The 22599-nt window shown below is 40.3% G+C and overlaps 1 protein-coding gene across 5 annotated transcripts in view; it reads left to right on the top strand.

Annotated features, from left to right (window-relative positions):
• Positions 1–22599, top strand: part of TMEM135 (transmembrane protein 135) — a 203280-nt gene that overhangs the window by 106810 nt on the left and 73871 nt on the right. For all 5 annotated transcript variants that reach the window (XM_058186951.1, XM_058186950.1, XM_058186948.1 and 2 more), the window contains one exon: positions 18522–18568. In XM_058186951.1, coding sequence (XP_058042934.1) covers positions 18522–18568 — 47 coding nt within the window. The remainder of the gene's footprint in view (positions 1–18521; positions 18569–22599) is intronic.

Here is a 22599-nt window from a genome sequence, read left to right on the forward strand (position 1 = left end):
TCAGGAAACAATATCAGTATAAATCTGGGCCTCTGTGGCTCAGACTGGTAAGACAGTCTGTTATTAACACAGCTGCCTGCAATTACTGCAGGTTCTAGTCCCACCAGGCCCAAGGTTGACTCAGCCTTCCATCCTTTATAAGGTAGGTAAAATGAGGACCCAGATGGTTGGGGGCAATAAGTTGACTTTATATATAAATATACAAATAGGATGAAGACTATTGCTAACATAGTGTAAGCCGCCCTGAGTCTTCGGAGAAGGGCGGGATATAAATGCAAATAAAAAAAAAATCGTAAGGATACAAGCAACAAGGTTACTGTCATCAGTGGAAGGAGATGGGTGATGGGAACGATGAGAAGATTAATAGTAGTGCAGGTTTAGTAAATAGTTTGACAGTGTTGAGGGAATTATTTGTTTAGCAGAGTGATGGCGCTCAGGAAAAAACTGTTTTTGAGTCTAGTTGTTCTGGTCTGCAGTGCTCTATAGCATCGTTTTGAGGGTAGGAGTTGAAACAGTTTATTAATTAATTAATTAATAATTAAGGGGCGTGCATAAGAGTACCAGCGTGCCTACCATCCCTGTCTTAATGTTCTCTTTAATTGTATTCATTTTATGTATTCAATTCATGCTTATCCTTATATATATTATCTAAAACTACTCAACAAATAAATAAATAAAAAATTACCTTTCAAATATATGGACATTGGTTTCCAGAATTCTCAGCCAAGTTCATTCCGGTGGTGGAATTCTGTAAAGTGAATTCCACACATGTCTGGCTAAGGAATTCTGGGAATTGAAGTCCACAAGTCTTAAAGGTGAACAAGGTTGGAGACCCCAGATGTAAAGAGTGTTGAGACTTGGGGGGGGACACATTGAAGTAGGTCCTCCCAATATGTGCCTGATTGTTGTGACCCAGGCCCCAGTAGGTAGTAGGAAACTCATTCAGTGTAAAAACAAACAAACTTTATTCGAACAGCTGAGAATTACTTCATTCCCAGCGTAGTTCAACTAAATTAAAGCAAATTCCTCCCAACACAAATTCCTCAGTCCTGTCGCAGACCTTGGTCGAATTAGGCAAACTGCCAAAAGCCTTTCTTGGCACAAGTTCAGAAGACACCGATATAAAATAAATGCAAGAAGACGAAGCTATCAACGTTGTTTTCCTGCAAAGCCCAAACGCCGTTGCTGGTTTGTTTTAAGCCTTATGGGAGGGGCCAATCATCTCTTGGTCCTACTCCCGAGTCATCCTCTTTGTTTGAGCTGCTCTTGCCTTCTGGCAGTTCTTTTCATGCGTGCATTAGGAACAGGCTCCTCCTGTTCCTCTGCCTCACTACTGTCAGCCTCTGGAGGCTCTGGAGTCTGCACATCATTCCCCGATGGCCCTGGCCGCACCTCTGCCTCCGATGCAGAGCCCTCATCCGGGCCCTCCCCAGTCTCCAGGACTGGCCCATGTTCTTCCTCAGCCTCATCACTGTCCGACTCAGTTGCCAGCTCCGCAGGCTGCTGGCGGACCACAAAACTGATAAGGATTAGGAAGTTTCTCTATATTACTTAGATCTGTCCCCAAATCGGTGCATTCCAGATGATGGACCTTACAGTTTGATACAAGAGGAGCTTAGATGTTTTGGCATGTCGTCCTCTGTTCTTTTTTTCCTGACATTATTGTGACATCCTGATTGAAGAATTTGACCTTTCTGGAAAGAGCAATGAGGAAAAAAAAAAAGGAAGACTTATGTGTAGGATGGGAATAACGTCCCAAAGGAATTGCAATTGTTTCTGGCAAAATCTGTAGACATTCTATTTTCTGTTTTGATGTCTGGTGGGGAACCATTTCTAAAGTAATTTAATTTTAAGAACATGAGTCAGGGCAATCGAGCAGAAAATTGTATTTTAGGAATGTCAATAGAAAGATCTCAAACCATATGCAAGTATTATCCACATGCAAAATCAGGCATACCAACACACAACTCTTGGAACTGCTGGTCTCAAAAGAATTGTAAACCTCCTAATTCTAAACCACCCAATGAAGCTCCTTGGGATGAGAAGTAAAACTTCTTCTTCTTCCTCAAGAAAAAAACAGTGCAGTTGCCTTTTGAAAGGGAATAAAAAGCACCTGTGGGACAAATATGGCCTGGTTGGTTGAGAATCTAAACCAGGGGTGAAATCCAGCAGGTTCTGACAGGTTCTGGAGAACCAGTAGCGTAAATTTTGAGTCATTCAGAGAACCGGCAAATACCACCTCTGGCTAGCTCCAGACTGGGGAGGGAATGGGGATTTTGCGGTATCTTTCACCTAGGAGTAGGGAGGGAATGTCCTTCCCCTGGAGTGGGGTGGGAATGGAGATTTTGCAATATCCTTTTCCCAGGAGTGGGGAGAGAATGGGAATTTTGCAGTATCCTTCCCCTGAAGTGAGGTGGGAATGGAGATTTCGCAATATCCTTCCCCCAGGAGTGGGGTGGAAATGGAGATTTTGCAATATCCTTCTCCCAGGAGTGGGGAGGGAATGGAGATTTTGCAATATCCTTCCCCCAGGAGTGGGGAGGGAATGGGGATTTTGCAGTATCCTTCCCCCAGGAGTGAGGTGGAAATGGAGATTTTGCAATATCCTTCCCCTGGAGTGGGGTGGAAATGGAGATTTTGCAATATCCTTCCCCCAGGAGTAGGGTGGGAATGGAGATTTTGCAATATCCTTCTCCCAGGAGTGGGGAGGGAATGGAGATTTTGCAGTATCCTTCCCCTGGAGTTAGGTGGGAATGGAGATTTTGCAATATCCTTCCTCCAGGAGTGGGGAGGGAATAGAGATTTTGCAATATCCTTCCCCCAAGAGTGGGGAGGGAATGGGAATTTTGCAGTATCCTTCCCCTGGAGTGAGGTGGAAATGGAGATTTTGCAATATCCTTCCCCTGGAGTGGGGTGGAAATGGAGATTTTGCAATATCCTTCTCCCAGGAGTGGGGAGGGAATGGGGATTTGGCAGTATCCTTCCCCTGGAGTGAGGTGGAAATGGAGATTTTGCAATATCCTTCCCCCAGGAGTGCGGTGGGAATGGGAATTTTGCAGTATCCTTCCCCCAGGAATGGGGAGGGAATGGAGATTTTGCAGTATCCTTCCCCACCACGCCCACCAAGCCACGCCCACAGAACCGGTAGTAAAAAAAATTTTTGGATTTCACCACTGAGCTAAACCTCATACTTTTTGCAAATAGTTGAATCACAGAAGGTTTATTGCTAATGCTTGTTCACAGTGTAGATCTCACAGTACAGATCTTAACCAGTGCAATGGTTTTGCCCCAACTTTGCATCTCCTACTTTACCTTTTCAACAGGCACTGTACGAGTACATTTCCCGTTTCCCCCTCGTTTTGTTGCTTGATTATAGGAAAAAAAATAAGCATTTCTACATTGGTTGTGCTTGTAAAAGACTGGGCACTGCTGTCTCTTGCTTCCTGCTCCTCAATTTTCATATCCAGGTCTCACTGCGCCTGTCAGTGATCTGCAAAGCAGCTGTTCAGTGATAAAACCAGAGCAGCTGCATAATAATATGCGGGGGGGGGGAGAAATTAAAAAACAAAACAAAACTCCAATAGCCTCATGTGCCCAGCAACTTACAAGTGTTCAATTTCCTGTTAGATTTTTTTAAAAATGTGCAATTGAAATGAAATTGTTCTTATGAGCACATGCTTATTTAGGTCTTAATTGATAATTATCAAAATGATGTGCCTAAATTTTTGGAAGTTACGGAAGAGCTTTGTTATTGAAGAGTCCAATGTACTTCCATTTGGATCTAATGTGTCTATGTGGCTTTGTTTATTGTACTTTAAATATTGAAAAAATTATCCCCAGGAAAATATCTTTATCCATTAATTTAAACATTTAATGTTTTTCCCAGATTAATATTGATATAACTGTAACTAATTTATTTTATTTATTTATTATTTATTTATTTTATTAATCATACTTTTATACCGCACCATCTCCCATAGGACTCAGGGCGGTTCACAGGCATATTAAGATAAGACAATATAATAAATAAGCAATATAAAACCCAATTAAAACTAAATATTATAATAGCCAAATCACTAAAACGGTAAAAACCTATTAAAAACCAATATATAATAGGGATACGGTGGCTCAGGGGCTAGGACGTTGAGCTTGTCGATCGAAAGGTTGGCAGTTCGGCGGTTCAAATCCCTAGTGCTGCCGTGTAACGGGGTGAGCTCCCATTCCTTGTCCCAGCTTCTGCCAACCTAGCAGTTCGAAAGCACGTAAAAATGCAAGTAGAAAAAATAGGGACCATCTTTGGTGGGAAGGTAACAGCGTTCCGTGCGCCTTTGGCGTTGAGTCATGCCAGCCACATGACCACGGAGACGTCTTCGGACAGCTCTTCGGCTTTGAAACGGAGATGAGCATCGCCCCCTAGAGTCAGCAACGACTAGCACGTATGTGCGAGGGGAACCTTTACCTTTAACTGTAACTAGTTGAAAATTTTCATGAATTTATGGAGAAGAATAAATGGTGTTAAAATGTATATACTAGGAGGGATTCATATGACTTAGATTCTTGAAACAGATTGCTATATCATTTGAGCAGCTTAGGCAAAGGTCTTATGCATCTAAACCAGGGGCCTCCAACCTTGTCAACTTTAAGACTTGTGGACTTCAACTCCCAGAATTCCTCAGCCAATTCTGGGAGTTGAAGTCCACAAATCTTAAAATTGACAAGGTTGGAGACCCCTGATCTAAACTGTGACTTTCCTATCATTTTTATTTTTATTTTTCTAGATTTTCAACTTTACCTTTAAGGCTATTTTTTATCCATTTATGAAATCCATTTTTCCCCCTTCAAAACGTTATGGGCAAAAATAGAAAGTTATTACCTCATTCCTATTATATCTTGGTTGTTAGGTCTTCTTTTGGACAAAATTCAGTTATATTTTTCAGCATTAAAAGATGTAGAACATATTTGTAAGATTTGAGAATGGAAATATGAAGTTGATCTCTGTCCATATAAAAAGTCAACACTTTGGAATATTCCCAATTTAGAAGTAAATGCTTTTGTGAAGGAAGAAGAAGAATGTGTATTGTCTAAATATGATGAATAATAGCTTATTCAATGACACATTTCTGAATTCTTCAACTTGGATTGATTCATTGAACCTTCTGAACATCCTAAATTACCTATTATATCGGAAAGTATTTTGGAATTCTAAACCTATGATTGATTTATTGAGATAGAAGAGGCGTATTATTAATTTATTTATGCTTTGCAAGGACTTTTAATGTATTGTTTTAATAAGTGCTGTGTTTTGAAATATGTTAACCTTTGATTAGCTAGGGTCATAATACACTAACATTCATTCATATTAGCTGTTAGACATGCTTTAAAGTGAGATTTATTCACAAAAAAATTATTTTTCCTGTTGGACACTTCAGTGGATATTTAAGAATGGCTGGTATTGAATCTTTTTGTGTCAGTGTATAATATAATTGACAAGATTCAACACATGGATTGTCTTATTTTGGTTTAATGTTCTCATCTTTAATACAATTTTGGGAAGATAAATAAGATTTAAAGAAGTTCGTATTAAATCTTAGAATTTATCAAGTTATGAATGTTGGACCTAAGATGCTTGAGGTATAGTTAAATAGTGTTGCATTATTAAAAATATTATCACTGCAGTATTAAAATCCGAGATTGAGTTCACTCTTAAGTCGGTGAATTGGCTTTTTATTCATATGATAAAGAATGGTCAGTATAACCATTTGTGGTCAAATTTACTTGGAGGTTTAAAAATAAAGCTGTTTTTACATATTTTACATATTTCTTCTCTTTTATTTATGATTTCCAAACAGTTCCTGGCGTCTTACATATTTATTGCAGTCTCTTATGTTTTTTCAATCTTGATTATTTTTATCTTGTAGATCGCTTATCTTTTTAATATATTGAACACATAAAATAAAATTAAAAGTTTTCATCAATTTCCATCCATTTTTAGTTCTGCTCCCCCTCTCATTCTTTTACATGAACAAGCTTATTTATGTATGAATCATACAGTACAAGAGCTTCTACTTGTTTAAGGAACATCTAGTAAAACAATCTGGGAAACGCTAACCATAAAGATAACTTAAAAGTAGGCACCAATAGTTCAAAATTCTTCCATTCTTTCCATTGGATAGAGCTATTTATACAGCTGGAAGATTTCTGTTTCAGAACTCCATTTTATTAGGTTTCAGACATCAATCAATTATAAATGGGTCACGGCAAGGGGGGAAAGAAGAAGTAAAATTCCAGTAGACCATTGGGTCATTTACAGCTCTGGTTCCTGGTGAATATACAGTGACGATTGTATGTGATATAAAACATACAATTTAAGCTTTTAAAGAACGTTCTGCTGGATCAGACAAATGGCTCCTCCAGTGTAGGAAACTTTTCCAACAATGCCTGATCGATCCTTTTACTAGGAGAAGCGGATATGAGTCCAAAAACAGCTGCCCACTCCGTTGTTCTCAAGACTCGGCTTCTTCATTGTTAAGGCTAACTGAATCCTATCTGTATGTTTATATTTGGGTATTTTACCAAGGGATTCTGTGTATGTAAATAATCAGTGTCTGAGCATTTTTACATTAGTTTTGTTTAAATTTTCAGGGTGTTTATTCTGAGGGGGATCAGATGAAAGCAGAACTGTAACTTTCCCACCACATAATAAGGCATTATATTCTTGCTGTTGTGTGGCAATTGTGTGTTGCTAATCCTATAGAAAAAAATAAGCATTTCTACATTGTTTGTGCTTGTAAAAGTATTGGGCACTGCTGTCTCTTGCTTCCTGCTCCTCAATTTTCATATCCAGATCTCACTGCGCCTGTCAGTGATCTGCAAAGCAGCTGTTCAGTGATAAAACCAGAGCAGCTGCATAATAATATGTGGGGGGGGGGAGAAATTAAAAAACAAAACAAAACTCCAATAGCCTCATGTGCCCAGCAACTTACAAGTGTTCAACTTCCTGTTAGATTTTTTTAATAATGTGCAATTGAAATGAAATTGTTCTTATGAGCACATGCTTATTTAGGTCTTAATTGATAATTATCAAAATGATGTGCCTAAATTTGTGGAAGTTACGGAAGAGCTTTGTTATTGAAGAGTCCAATGTACTCCCATTTGGATCTAATGTGTCTATGTGGCTTTGTTTATTGTACTTTAAATATTGGAAAAATTATCCCCAGGAAAATATCTTTATCCATTAATTTAAACATTTAATGTTTTTCCCAGATTAATATTGACATAATTCTAACTAATTTATTTTATTTATTTATTATTTATTTATTTTATTAATCATACTTTTATACTGCACCATTTCCCGTAGGACTCAGGGCGGTTCACAGGCATATTAAAATAAGACAATATAATAAATAAGCAATATAAAAGTCAATTAAAACTAAATATTATAATAGCCAAACCACTAAAACGGTAAAAAACGATTAAAAACCAATATATAATAGGGACACGGTGGCTCAGGGACTAGGACATTGAGCTTGTCGATCGAAAGGTCGGCAGTTCGGCGGTTCAAATCCCTAGTGCTGCCGTGTAACGGGGTGAGCTCCTGTTCCTTGTCCCAGCTTCTGCCAACCTAGCAGTTCGAAAGCACGTAAAAATGCAAGTAGAAAAAATAGGGACCACCTTTGGTGGGAAGGTAACAGTGTTCCGTGCGCCTTTGGCGTTGAGTCATGCCAGCCACATGACCACAGAGACGTCTTCGGACAGCGCTGGCTCTTCGGCTTTGAAATGGAGATGAGCACCGCTTCCTAGAGTCAGCAACGACTAGCACGTATGTGCGAGGGGAACCTTTACCTTTAACTGTAACTAGTTGAAAATTTTCATGAATTTATGGAGAAGAATAAATGGTGTTAAAATGTATATACTAGGAGGGATTCATATGACTTAGATTCTTGAAACAGATTGCTATATCATTTGAGCAGCTTAGGCAAAGGTCTTATGCATCTAAACCAGGGGCCTCCAACCTTGTCAACTTTAAGACTTGTGGACTTCAACTCCCAGAATTCCTCAGCCAATTCTGGGAGTTGAAGTCCACAAATCTTAAAATTGGCAGGGTTGGAGACCCCTGATCTAAACTGTGACTTTCCTATCATTTTTATTTTTATTTTTCTAGATTTTCAACTTTACCTTTAAGGCTATTTTTTATCCATTTATGAAATCCATTTTTTCCCCTTCAAAACGTTATGGGCAAAAATAGAAAGTTATTACCTCATTCCTATTATATCTTGGTTGTTAGGTCTTCTTTTGGACAAAATTCAGTTATTTTTTTCAGCATTAAAAGATGTAGAACATATTTGTAAGATTTGAGAATGGAAATATGAAGTTGATCTCTGTCCATATAAAAAGTCAACACTTTGGAATATTCCCAATTTAGAAGTAAATGCTTTTGTGAAGGAAGAAGAAGAATGTGTATTGTCTAAATATGATGAATAATAGCTTATTCAATAACAGCTGCCCACTCCGTTGTTCTCAAGACTCGGCTTCTTCATTGTTAAGGCTAACTGAATCCTATCTGTATGTTTATATTTGGGTATTTTACCAAGGGATTCTGTGTATGTAAATAATCAGTGTCTGAGCATTTTACATTAGTTTTGTTTAAATTTTCAGGGTGTTTATTCTGAGGGGATCAGATGAAAGCAGAACTGTAACTTTCCCACCACATAATAAGGCATTATATTCTTGCTGTTGTGTGGCAATTGTGTGTTGCTAATCCTATAGAAAAAAAAAAGGAATTTCAGTTTGATAGTGGTAAAAAGATATAACAGTACAGAATAACAGAGTTGGAAGGAACCTTGGAGGTCTTCTAGTCCAACCCCCTGCTCAAGCAAGAGATCTTATACCATTCCAGACAAATGGCTCCTCCAGTGTAGGAAACTTTTCCAACAATGCCTGATCGATCCTTTTACTAGGAGAAGCGGATATGAGTCCAAAAAACAGCTGCCCACTCCGTTGTTCTCAAGACTCGGCTTCTTCATTGTTAAGGCTAACTGAATCCTATCTGTATGTTTATATTTGGGTATTTTACCAAGGGATTCTGTGTATGTAAATAATCAGTGTCTGAGCATTTTTACATTAGTTTTGTTTAAATTTTCAGGGTGTTTATTCTGAGGGGGATCAGATGAAAGCAGAACTGTAACTTTCCCACCACATAATAAGGCATTATATTCTTGCTGTTGTGTGGCAATTGTGTGTTGCTAATCCTATAGAAAAAAAAAAGGAATTTCAGTTTGATAGTGGTAAAAAGATATAACAGAACAGAATAACAGAGTTGGAAGGAACCTTGGAGGTCTTCTAGTCCAACCCCCTGCTCAAGCAAGAGATCTTATACCATTCCAGACAAATGGCTCCTCCAGTGTAGGAAACTTTTCCAACAATGCCTGATCGATCCTTTTACTAGGAGAAGCGGATATGAGTCCAAAAACAGCTGCCCACTCCGTTGTTCTCAAGACTCGGCTTCTTCATTGTTAAGGCTAACTGAATCCTATCTGTATGTTTATATTTGGGTATTTTACCAAGGGATTCTGTGTATGTAAATAATCAGTGTCTGAGCATTTTTACATTAGTTTTGTTTAAATTTTCAGGGTGTTTATTCTGAGGGGGATCAGATGAAAGCAGAACTGTAACTTTCCCACCACATAATAAGGCATTATATTCTTGCTGTTGTGTGGCAATTGTGTGTTGCTAATCCTATAGAAAAAAAAAAGGAATTTCAGTTTGATAGTGGTAAAAAGATATAACAGAACAGAATAACAGAGTTGGAAGGGACCTTGGAGGTCTTCTAGTCCAACCCCCTGCTCAAGCAAGAGATCTTATACCATTCCAGACAAATGGCTCCTCCAGTGTAGGAAACTTTTCCAACAATGCCTGATCGATCCTTTTACTAGGAGAAGCGGGATATGAGTCCAAAAACAGCTGCCCACTCCGTTGTTCTCAAGACTCGGCTTCTTCATTGTTAAGGCTAACTGAATCCTATCTGTATGTTTATATTTGGGTATTTAAGAATGGCTGGTGTTGAATCTTTTTGTGTCAGTGTATAATATAATTGACAAGATTCAACACATGGATTGTCTTATTTTGGTTTAATGTTCTCATCTTTAATACAATTTTGGGAAGATAAATAAGATTTAAAGAAGTTAAGATGCTTGAGGTATAGTTAAATAGTGTTGCATTATTAAAAATATTATCACTGCAGTATTAAAATCCGAGATTGAGTTCACTCTTAAGTCGGTGAATTGGCTTTTGATTCGTATGATAAAGAATGGTCAGTATAACCATTTGTGGTCAAATTTACTTGGAGGTTTAAAAATAAAGCTGTTTTTACATATTTTACATATTTCTTCTCTTTTATTTATGATTTCCAAACAGTTCCTGGCATCTTACATATTTATTGCAGTCTCTTATGTTTTTTCAATCTTGATTATTTTTATCTTGTAGATCGCTTATCTTTTTAATATATTGAACACATAAAATAAAATTAAAAGTTTTCATCAATTTCCATCCATTTTTAGTTCTGCTCCCCCTCTCATTCTTTTACATGAACAAGCTTATTTATGTATGAATCATACAGTACAAGAGCTTCTACTTGTTTAAGGAACATCTAGTAAAACAATCTGGGAAACGCTAACCATAAAGATAACTTAAAAGTAGGCACCAATAGTTCAAAATTCTTCCATTCTTTCCATTGGATAGAGCTATTTATACAGCTGGAAGATTTCTGTTTCAGAACTCCATTTTATTAGGTTTCAGACATCAATCAATTATAAATGGGTCACGGCAAGGGGGGAAAGAAGAAGTAAAATTCCAGTAGACCATTGGGTCATTTACAGCTCTGGTTCCTGGTGAATATACAGTGACGATTGTATGTGATATAAAACATACAATTTAAGCTTTTAAAGAACGTTCTGCTGGATCAGACAAATGGCTCCTCCAGTGTAGGAAACTTTTCCAACAATGCCTGATCGATCCTTTTACTAGGAGAAGCGGGATATGAGTCCAAAAAACAGCTGCCCACTCCGTTGTTCTCAAGACTCGGCTTCTTCATTGTTAAGGCTAACTGAATCCTATCTGTATGTTTATATTTGGGTATTTTACCAAGGGATTCTGTGTATGTAAATAATCAGTGTCTGAGCATTTTTACATTAGTTTTGTTTAAATTTTCAGGGTGTTTATTCTGAGGGGGATCAGATGAAAGCAGAACTGTAACTTTCCCACCACATAATAAGGCATTATATTCTTGCTGTTGTGTGGCAATTGTGTGTTGCTAATCCTATAGAAAAAAAAAAGGAATTTCAGTTTGATAGTGGTAAAAAGATATAACAGAACAGAATAACAGAGTTGGAAGGGACCTTGGAGGTCTTCTAGTCCAACCCCCTGCTCAAGCAAGAGATCTTATACCATTTCCGACAAATGGCTGTTCAGTCTCTTCTTAAAAGCCTCCAGTGATGGAGCATCCACAACTTCTGAAGGCAAGCCGTTCCGCTGATTAATTGTTCTCACTGTCAGGACAGGTTTCCTCTGTCCATTGATGTCTAGGGGGCGATGCTGATCTCCGTTTCTTAGCCGAGGGAGCCAGAGTGGGCCAAACACAATTTTCGTGGTCATGTGGCCAGCATGACTATATGCCAAAGGCACATGGAACGCTGTTACCTTTCCACCGAAGTGGTACCTATTTATCTACTCGTATTTGCGTGCTTTCAAACTGCTAGGTGGGCAGGAGCTCACCCCGTCATGCGGTGCTGGGGTCTTGAACCAGGCTGCCAGCTTTCCAGCGGATGAGCTCATTGTCTTTAATTGCTGAGCCATCACACACACACACACACACACACACACACACACACACACACACACACGAACGATAGCAGCATATTCAGCTTTCAACAAATATGTATAATGGAGGAGGCCCAAAGTTGAGAAAGCCTTGATCTTGATGAGAAAAACATTTTGTAAGGGAAATTACCTCAGTAATAGAAAATGATGCAAATTAGTTTGGAAGAGTCGGGATTCTGAATGGCATTTACAAGTTTTTGTTCACTTATTATTACATTATTACCTTCACTTATTATTAGATTTTATTGGTCAACTGTGGATTAGAGCACTTTCAGTTCATTTTTTGGTTCACTTAATTTCTTCTTTATTTATAGGATCATGATAGCATTCTTGACATACGGTCTTTGTGTCACTCCTGTCTTTCCTGCTTAATGGACATTTGAGGGATGCTTCCAACTCTAGAGTTTGTTTTTGCTATTGTTGCTGTGAATACTGTTTATTAAATTTGTATATCATCCACTTCCCAATGACTTAGATCACGTAGGTAACAATAAAGGAAGACACAGTGAAAAGCCCTGTTACTTAGAAGGTGGATTAATAACAGGACCGTGGAAAGCTCAGATTAAGATTATTTACCAAAATCTTCTTTTCTGGGAACAGCAAAGCTGTAAGAGGATGTTGTCTCAGCAGAAGCCAACTGAAAAAATTATGTATGCTGATAAAATCTAATGTAATTGACAAATTCTCTGGAAGATCATTCTGGATAATCAAACAAGTACATATTTTTTGTACAGATTTCAGATTTTTTTGGGAAAAGAAAGCTGCCCAGAGAAATATCCTCTAAAGGATATATCCACTTTATCAGATTTTATTTTGCATGTTTTCTCATGTTTCAAATTTCAATACAAGTTGATGCAGTTGATGTACTAATTACATATTCATCATTTGTACACAATTCTATTACATAATAAAAGGTAAAGGTTCCCTTGCACATATGTGCTAGTCGTTCCCGACTCTAGGGGGAGGTGCTCATCTCCGTTTCTAAGCCGAAGAGCCAGCGCTGTCCGAAGAGCCAGCGCTGTCCAAAGACATCTCCGTGGTCATGTGGCCGGCATGACTAAACGCCAAAGGCGCACGGAACACTGTTCACTTCCCACCAAAGATGGTCCCTATTTTTCTACTTGCATTTTTTATGTACTTTTGAACTGCTAGGTTGGCAGAAGCTGGGACAAGTAACAGGAGCTCACCCTGTTACGCGGCACTAGGGATTCGAATCGCTGAGCTGCTGACCTTTCGATCGACAAGCTCAGCATCTTAGCCATTGAACGACCGCATCCTTTTATTACATCATAATAGAGTATAAATGAAAGACGGGGGGGAAGATTCCTAAATTCTAAATTGGAACACACTTGTTGAGTCCAGTTATGTCTCCATATGCTTTCAGATTATCATGTATAACCCAAGGGGAAAGAGGGTTAGGGTTTAACTTTGTAGAGAAATCTAGAAAGCCTGATTTCAAACATAGTACATGGCTCAGTATAAGTCAGATTCCTCTTCTATTTTTTCCAGTCTCTGGAGAAAAGCTTTCCAATTCTCTCTCATCATTTAATACAACTATATGATTATCCCCATTTACCATCCTTTTACACCCTGCAGTCTAAAGCTATCCCTCTGCCTCTGGAACATTGATGGTGATATTCTTTTTCTAAATGTGAATAATGATGTTTTCCCAAGAAATACAGTGGAACTAAAAAAAAAAACCAGAAATATTTTTAAATCCCATGTGCTGAATATATTTAGAAGTTAAAGGGGCCCTTTTAAAAGTAATAGAGGAAGAGACTGCTTGCCGAAATAAAGGCAAACAGGAAATAACAGGACAATGTGGAGGAAGTAGATTTCCCCCCCTACCTTCTCTCATAATACCAGAACATGGGAGTCAGTCAGTGAAATTAATTAGCACTTGATTATGGACAGTAAGAAAAACACACCTTTGAAAGGATCTGATGACCCTTTTGGCCCTGTTAAAAATATTTCAGATATGTTTGTCTAGTTATAGTGCAGTATAGCATGCTGGACAAGATGGGCTTTTGGCTTAATCTGTCAGGTTCCTATATTTTAAAGGTACTTTTCAGATAGGAATCCTAACCAGTGGTGGGTTTCTACCGTTCGCCCCGGTTCGGGCGAACCAGTAGTGGTGGTGGCGGGAGGCTCCGCCCACCCACCCAGACGTCATCACAGACGCTCTGCGTATGCAGGCGCTCACAGTTCCGAACCAGTAAGCGAAGGTATGTGGAACCCACCACTGATCCTAACATATAATTGACCTGGGTTCTACAATAGAATTTTATAGAGCCCAGACGATGCTATCTTTATTTGTGTGATTTTATTTGTGCTCTTCTACAACTTTTCTTTCTGCAGGAACAAAGCAGGTCTTAATAACTGCAGGGTTGCTTTTGATTATATCATGCAACCTGGGATCAGTTTGTCCTTGGTGTAAGTAAGCAACAACTAATCCCAATCTTAGGCTTGGAATTTGAAATATGGGTAAGGAAACCATAGAATCATGAAAAGGTGGAAAGGATCTTGAAGGTCATCTAATCTAATTCCTGCTAAATGCAAGAATCTACTTCTATGGTATCCCCAAGCAATGAAGATCCAGCCATCTAAGTAAAAATTCTGACAAGTAAGAGCCTACTCCATCCATGGGCAGGCTGTTCATTTGATAGGTCTTATTTAAGGAGATTATTTAAGGATATGACATATTAGGAACATATAAGAAATCTACTTTCTTATAATTTAACCCCAAAGTTTCTCATCCTGCCTTCTGGACAACAAGCCTTTCAGTTGTTTCTGTGTGGATAGCAAGAGATAATTATCAGTGGTCTTGTGGTTAAGGCTAGAACATGAGAGACTGTGAGTTCAAGTCCAAGCTTAGTGGTGAAAGCCAGCTTGGGTGACTTTGAGCCAGTCATTCACTCTCCGCTCAACCCAACTCACAATACTGTTGTGGGGAAACTACTGTGTTTCCCCGAAAATAAGACATCCCCTGATATTAAGCCCAATCGGGCTTTGGAGCGCATATGCTAAATAAGCCCCCCTGAAAATTAGCCCTCCCCAAAAATATTTAAACGCATGCGCAGCCGGTCCCAGCCATTTCCTCTGGTTAGGGTTAGGGAGACAGAGCTGGAAAACAGGTAAGACGGCAAGGGGAGCCCTATCTTGCTCCACACGCCCCAAAATAATAACACCTCCCTGAAAATAAGGTCAAGCGCTTATTTCAGGGTTCAAAAAAATATAAGATGGGGTCTTATTTTCGGAGAAACACGGGTAGGAGGAAGAGGCATGTTTGCTGTTTTTGAGTGATTTGTAAAAATAATAAAGGTGGACTGCAAATCAATAAACAAATCAATAAAGGATCTTAGGAACATTTCCATCATGTCATCGCTCATGTATGTCCCAGGAAAGCAGCACAGTTTTCTTAATGGACCATCCAGTTTGGCAGATTGCTGCTTTATCCTTCTCAGCATCTCTAAGAACACAGGTCTCTCTCAGCGCAGAGCTGAAATCTATGGCTGTGCAGTCTGTTGAGGTCTTGTCCTTAAACCCTGAGCAATCGCAGGTGTTGCATTCATCCATAATCAGAAATATTGATTAGGAGGCTCTCTGACACTCCAAAAAAGTGAGAGCTCATCTTGACAGGCCTTTCCTTCATGGTTTATCTATCTCTCCCTAATCTTTTGTTTTTTTAATATCTTTTTTTGGGAAGCTTCTTGATACTATGGACCCTCCGTAAGTCCTCTTCCATTTCTGTACCATTTCCCTGGGAAAGTAAGAGGGCTTGGTGTATCTTTGGTGACATATAGCGATGCTGGTCACGTGACCACGGAAATGTCTTCGAACTATGCTGGTTCCCTCAGCTTAGAATCAGATATGACTGGATAGGAGATATTAATTAAATGACTGGACAGGAGACATTAGTTAAAGATATTAGTAATCTTTAATTTTCAAGCTAAGCACCCAATGAAAAGAAAAAGGCTTTTTGGAGCTGGTAAGCATCAAACGTTAGATTTAAAATATTAATCCTATCAGCGATGGAGAAAGCAAGAAACGAATTTTTAAAATGTCATCTTTCTTTTTATGGACTATCAAAGTAGCACTAACAATTATAAACGCATTTGTTTTAGAGCAGCAATTAAAAATTAACACAAAGTTAGTTTTTGCCTTTCATAAAAAGGTGAAAGCGCTTACTGTGACCCCACAGTCTGTATTTAATCACATGCTCCCATGTTGACTGTTAATGATCAAAAAATGCCTTCCAGTCATTTGAACCGCTGCCAACATCACCCGCTGCTGAGATAAAATAAAATAATTAACTTGGACTGACATGCCGAAATACAAGTGTGTTAGTGTGGCTCTGCTAAAATTATGCCAGTAGTTAGCAATGGAAACACAGGGAAACGTAACAGGGGGTTGCAAGGAGTGTTTGCATGTGCAACTCAGGTCAGAGAGTACTCACAATTTGGCCACGTCTGTGGACTCTTGCTAATCGTTGCTTAATCTGCAATAAATCCAGACACAAGCGCCAGTGCAATAGATTGGTGGATGCAGGTGGATAGGAGGGAGAATAAAAACGAGTGAAAATCTGCCACTTTATAATGCCTCATAGCAGGGGTGCCAACTTGATTTCATTGAGGGCCGCATCAGGGTTGTGTTTGACCTCGGGGGGGCGATGCCAGCTCGGGCATTGCCAGCTCGATGTCATTCGTGTTGGAGGCACCTGTGGCAGTGGTGATAATCAGCCGGTTCTATCCGAACCGGTAGCAGCGGCTGTGGGATGCTCCGCCCATCTGCCCTGATATAATCACGCCCCATTTACCCATGTTTTTGACTCTCTCTGTATGTGCGGAAGGCCCTGTGCATGTGCGGAGGTGGCGCATGTGCTCACATTTGCCAATCGGTAGAGAAGGTAAGTGAATACCATCCCTGACCTGTGGTGGCCTGGACGGGGCTGGAGAGATCCTCCTGCAGCCCTCTGGCAGCGAAAACTGAGCGGCTCTCCCAGGCTCCATTTCCGCTGGCAGAGGCACCATGGGCTGGTCCTTCGCTGTTTCCAGGGCAGCCCCGCAGGCCAGATTTAAGCATCCTTTGGGCTGGATCTGGCCTGCAGGCTTTGAGTTTGACACCCCTGCCTGATGGTAAGACCACACTTGGAATACTGCATCAGTTTTGGTCTCCACAGTATATAGAAAAAGATGTTGAGACTCTGAAAAGAGCGCAGAGAAGAGCGACAAAGATAGCAATAGCACTTAGGCTTATGTACTGCTTCACAGTGCTTTCACAGCCCTCTCTAAGCAGTTTAGAATAGAATAGAATAGAATAGAATAGAATAGAATAGAATAGAATAGAATAGAAAGAATAGAATAGAATAGAATAGAATAGAATAGAATAGAATAGAATAGAATTTTTTATTGGCCAAGTGTGATTGGACACACAAGGAATTTGTCTTGGTGCATATGCTCTCAGTGTACATAAAAGAAAAGATACGTTCATCAAGAATCATAAGGTACAACAATTAATTATGGTCATAGGGTACAAATAAGCAACCAGGAAACAATCAATATCAATATAAATCGTAAGGATACAAGCAACAAAGTTACAGTCATACAGTCATAAGTGGAAAGAGACTGGTGATGGGAACGATGAGAAGATTAATAGCAGTGCAGATTCAGTAAATAGTCTGACAGTGTTGAGGGAATTATTTGTTTAGCAGAGTGATGGCCTTCGGGAAAAAACTGTTCTTGTGTCTAGTTGTTCTGATGTGCAGTGCTCTATAGCCTCGTTTTGAAGGTAGGAGTTGAAACAGTTTATGTCCAGGATGTGAGAGGTCTGTATATATTTTCCCAGCCTTCTTTTTGACTCGTGCAGTATACATGTCCTCAGTGGCAGGCAGGTTGCTAGCCATTGTTTTTTCTGAAGTTCTAATGATCCTCTGAAGTCTGTGCCAAAAGCTGGGGGAACACGGAGGGGTCACGTGCGCGTGTGCCCACATCCATAATTCAATGCATCCTGCCCGCCCACTTGCGATCCTGACGCGCCCCCCCCCCCCATGCAATCCCCGCTTTTGGCACGGTGGGCTCGGTAGGTCCATTTTCTGCCCTCCCCAGGCTCCAGAGCCTTTCTAGGAGCCTGGGGAGGGTGAAAACAGCCTTCCCCACCCGCCTTGAGGCCCTCCAGAGGTCAGAAACAGCCTGTTTCCTGACTTCCAGTGGGCCTGAAAGGCCTGAAAGTCAGCTGGCCGGCACACACATATGCACCGGAGTTGAGCTAGGGCAACGCTCGCGTGCCCACTGATACGGCTCCACGTGCCACCTGTGGCACCCATGCCATAGGTTCGCCATCACCAGCTTATACCCATAAAACAACAAAATGTACCTAAACTCATAATAATAGGCAATGCTTAAACAGTTGACTAATCCAGTGGCTGCCTTGCCGCCCCCAAATATGTGGCTAAAATATGTGGCTAACTATCCTCCCCTTATTCTTTGCAACTTTGCTCTTGACACTTTTCACTGTAAAGTTCACTTTTTATAATGTGCCTAATGAGGTCTCTGAATTATTTAAAACTTCCTGAAATCTGATCTTGGTTTGGAAGTACTTATTGGGATTAGCTGTCTAAATAATGTTTTTTTCCCCCCCACTTTTTATAGGTCTTTTTATTCTGCGTAACAGCTGCCCTGTTTATGTTCTTTTTCAGGTATGTTGCCAATACTTTTCTTACTTTATGTTAAAAGTTTATTTGAAATGGAAAGGGCTGTGCTTTTATATCTTCGCTCAAACAAAGAAGTTCCTATGCTGAAAGGAAAAAAAAAATAAACTCCTGAATTATAGTTACATTTCACTGCAAATTTAATTTTCTTGGGATTATATTATATAATACCATGTGCGAGAAAGTTCAGAAACATTGGGAGAGTGCCCAGTAAGGACTTAGTTATTCATTTGCTTTTAAAACAATGAAACATCCATTGTGTATGACCATTTCCTACTATTGCAGTTCCTTAGCCACCTATTCCTGATTCCAAAACCACTTATGGTTATTAATTTTAATACGACAGCCAGGAAAAAAATGCTCTGAAGAAAGAAACATTGTGATGGCATACCGTGATAGATACACATATAATCATATTTTTTTTTCTTGGTCTTCCATTTCAGAGAGTGGCATTTTACAAAGGCATTGTGTTTTTTCCCCCCCCTAACTTAATTTCTGCAAATAGAGGAAATTCTAACCCTGACAATAAAATAATGAGAATTAAAATAACGAGAGCCAGTTGGGTCTAATGCAGGGGTCCCCAACCTGTGGGCCACACGGCCCACTACCAGTACGTGGCCTATTGGCCACTGGGCTGCATGACTGGCTGCCCAGCATACATATGCATGCACCCCCTCCCTCAATTCCTGCTAGCGTGAGTGCTGTGCAGGCACTACCGATGTGAGCAGCGTATGGACACTACCGCCACCGCAAGAGCTGGACAGGTGCTAATGTTGCCACACGGGCGTTACTGTCACTGTGCAGGTGCTGCGGTCACCACCCTGTTTGCATTGCGCCTGCGCTCACAGCCCCATTCGCACTTGCGCATGCACATATAAAGCCCCCCCCTTTTTTAATTTGCATTTATATCCCGCCCTTCTCCGAAGACTCAGGGTGGCTTACACTATGTTAGCAATAGTCTTCATCCTATTTGTATATTTATATACAAAGTCAACTTATTGCCCTCAACAATCTGGGTCCTCATTTTACTTACCTTATAAAGGATGGAAGGCTGAATCAACCTTGGGCCTGGTGGGACTTGAACCTGCAGTAATTGCAAGCAGCTGTGTTAATAACAGACTGCCTTAGCAGCCTGAGCCACCATATAAAGGCCCTTGCCCCTCCCTCCCCCCCATCTGGGCTGCCAACCCAGAAAGGTTGGGGAACTCTGGTCTAGTGGATAAGGCACCAGGTTAGAAAACAGGAGACCATGAATTCAAGGCCTGCCTTAACCATGAAAACTAGCTGAGTTGCTTTGGACCAGTTCACTGTCTCTCAGCCAACCCACCTCACAGGGTTGTTGTTTTGGGTGCAAATAAGAGGAGGAAGGTATGTTGGATATGTTCACCACCTTAAGTTTATTTGTAGAACTAATAAAGGCAGGATACCTGGAACGCTCACATTGCAACACTGGTCAAAAGGGCCCAGCAGAGATTATACTACCTGAGACTTCTCAGGAAACAACAACTGAGTGAAAAACTGCTGGTGGCTGTCTACCGCTGCACCATAGAGAGTATTTTAAACTTACTGCATCTGTGTATGGTTTGCCAATTGCCCAGTGGCAAAATAGGACAGCTCTCCAGAGGGTCAACGTCATTGCCCAGAGGATCATTGGCTGCCCTCTCCCCTCTTTGGAAGAGCTTCATATGTCCCGCTGCCTTAAGAAAGTTCAAAACATCCTTAGAGACCCATCTCATCCTGGGCACCTTTTTTTGAACTATTACCATCTGGCAGACGGCATAGGATAATAAAAACAAATAGGACAAAACAGCTTCTATCCCAGAGCAATAACCATACTGAATTCTATAGTATATTGCAATATTGGGTTTTCAATTTCAATTATATAGAATGTAAAGGATGTATGTTTGTGTTTTTGTTGTTATAGTTATAATGTACACTGAAGACAGCATTTAACCCACAGGACTTAAATATCTGTCTGCTTCCCTTAATTTTTCAGAGAGTAAGCAGGTCCATCCAGCTTTTAAAATGCATTTTGCCAAATTAAATCTGCGGGGAGCTGATACCTTCCTTTACTTCTTTTTTTGCTTTCCAATCCATTAAATTTCATATAAAACTAGATATTACCACTCTGTTCTCTGAATGCCATTGGGGAGAATTTGCAGAAGATTGATGGGGAATAATGTGAAGGAAAGCCAGTGGGAATGAAGGGCCTGGTTATTCATCCTATTTTTGTCCTAGTTCACATTGGGTGACACTGGCTGTCAATCCAACCTGCCTTACGATGGCAGAATATGGGAAGAGGGAGTTCTGTGTATACCAGCTTGAGCTCCTGCAAAGAAAGATGGAATAGAAATCATTCAGTTAGACAAAGAATAAATAAATAAATGTTTGCCTTTTATGCATTTTAGTGTGGCTTTTGGAGTCAGCTGGGAAAGATACATAAATGGCCTGGAAGCATTAGCGATTTGCAGAGAGGAATAATCAATTAAGATGGATGAACCAAATTCTTCTACTTAATTATGTGGGTAATGGTTGGCGTTGTCATGTTTCCATCTTAATCTGTGAATATAAGAGTCTTTAAGGGGAAACTGGAGTATTACCAGGTCATCATTGTTGCAGTATTGTCTAGGTAGGACCTCATTACTGTGTCCCATCCCGGAACCAAACAGTGGTATTCAAAGAAAATGTAATACACTCTCTTCTCCATCCCCAGAGAAAGTGTTTAGCCGCTACATGCTTGCCCCAAGAGGCAATCCCCGTACTCCCTTAGTTTGAAAATACACCATTGTACGGCTATATATTAGACCAGGGGTGTCAAACTCGATTTCATTGAGGGTTGCATCAGGGTTGTGTTTGACCTTGGGGAGCCCGGGTGGGCATGGCCAGCTCGACATCACTCGTGTCAGGGGCGCCTGTGGTGGCCCGAGCGCTCTGCCAGCGAAAACGGGCTCCCAAGCTCCGTTTTCGGCTGCAATGGCATCCTGCAACCATCTCTGCCGGCAAAAACAGAGCTCAGGAGGGCCACCCTACCGAGCTCCATTTTTGCTGGCACAGACACTGCAGGCCAGTCCTTTGCTGTTTCGAGCGGGGTCCCAAGGGCCAGATCTAAGCACTCCATAGGCTGGATCTGGCTCCCAGGCCTTGAGTTTGACACCCCTTTATTAGACCAATGTTTCTTGACCGTAACATTCTAAGAATGTATGGACCTCAACTCTCTGGCTGTGGAATTCTGGGAATTGAAGTCCACATATCTTAGAGTTGTGTGGACTTAACTGTAATTATTCATGCTGGTTTCCTAAAAAGCAATGGCATAATAACCAATATTACAGTATGACGAGATTGAAAGGGATATTATTTGTTACCCTCCTGCTTTTGACATCAGCATTTCAATAGAGAAATGGGCTACCTTCTGCACCGAGATCCCTTTGAAAATGGATTGGAAGCTGCAGTTGATTCACAGTGCAATTGTTAATTATATAAGGCCACACCTGAAACATTGCATCCAGTTTTGGTCACCATGATGTAAAAAAGATGTGGAGACTCTAGAATGAGTGCAGAGAAGAGCAACAAAGATGATTAGGGAGCTGGAGGCTAAAACATATGAAGAACAGTTGCTGGAACTGGCTATGTCTAGTTTAATGAAAAGAAGGACTAGGGGAGACATGACAGCAGTGTTCTAATATCTCAGGGGCTGCCCCAAAGAAGAAGGAGTCAAGCTATTCTCCAAAGCACCTGAAAGCAGGACAAGAAGCAATGGGTGGAAACAAGGAGAGAAACAACTTAGAACTAAGGAGGAATTTCCTCACAACTAGAACAATTAAACAGCGGAACAACTTGCCTCCAGAAGTTGTGAATGCTCCAACACTGGATGTTTTTAAGAAGAGATTGGATAATCATTTGTCTGAAGTGGTGTAGGGTTTCCTGCCTAAGCAGGGGGTTGGACTAGAAGACCTCCAAGGTCCCTTCCAATTGTGTTATTCTATTCTAGTACACTTTGCAAAAGCACATGACACAAATGC

This window comes from Ahaetulla prasina, chromosome 5, assembly GCF_028640845.1.
Source record: "Ahaetulla prasina isolate Xishuangbanna chromosome 5, ASM2864084v1, whole genome shotgun sequence".
NCBI lineage: Eukaryota > Metazoa > Chordata > Lepidosauria > Squamata > Colubridae > Ahaetulla > Ahaetulla prasina.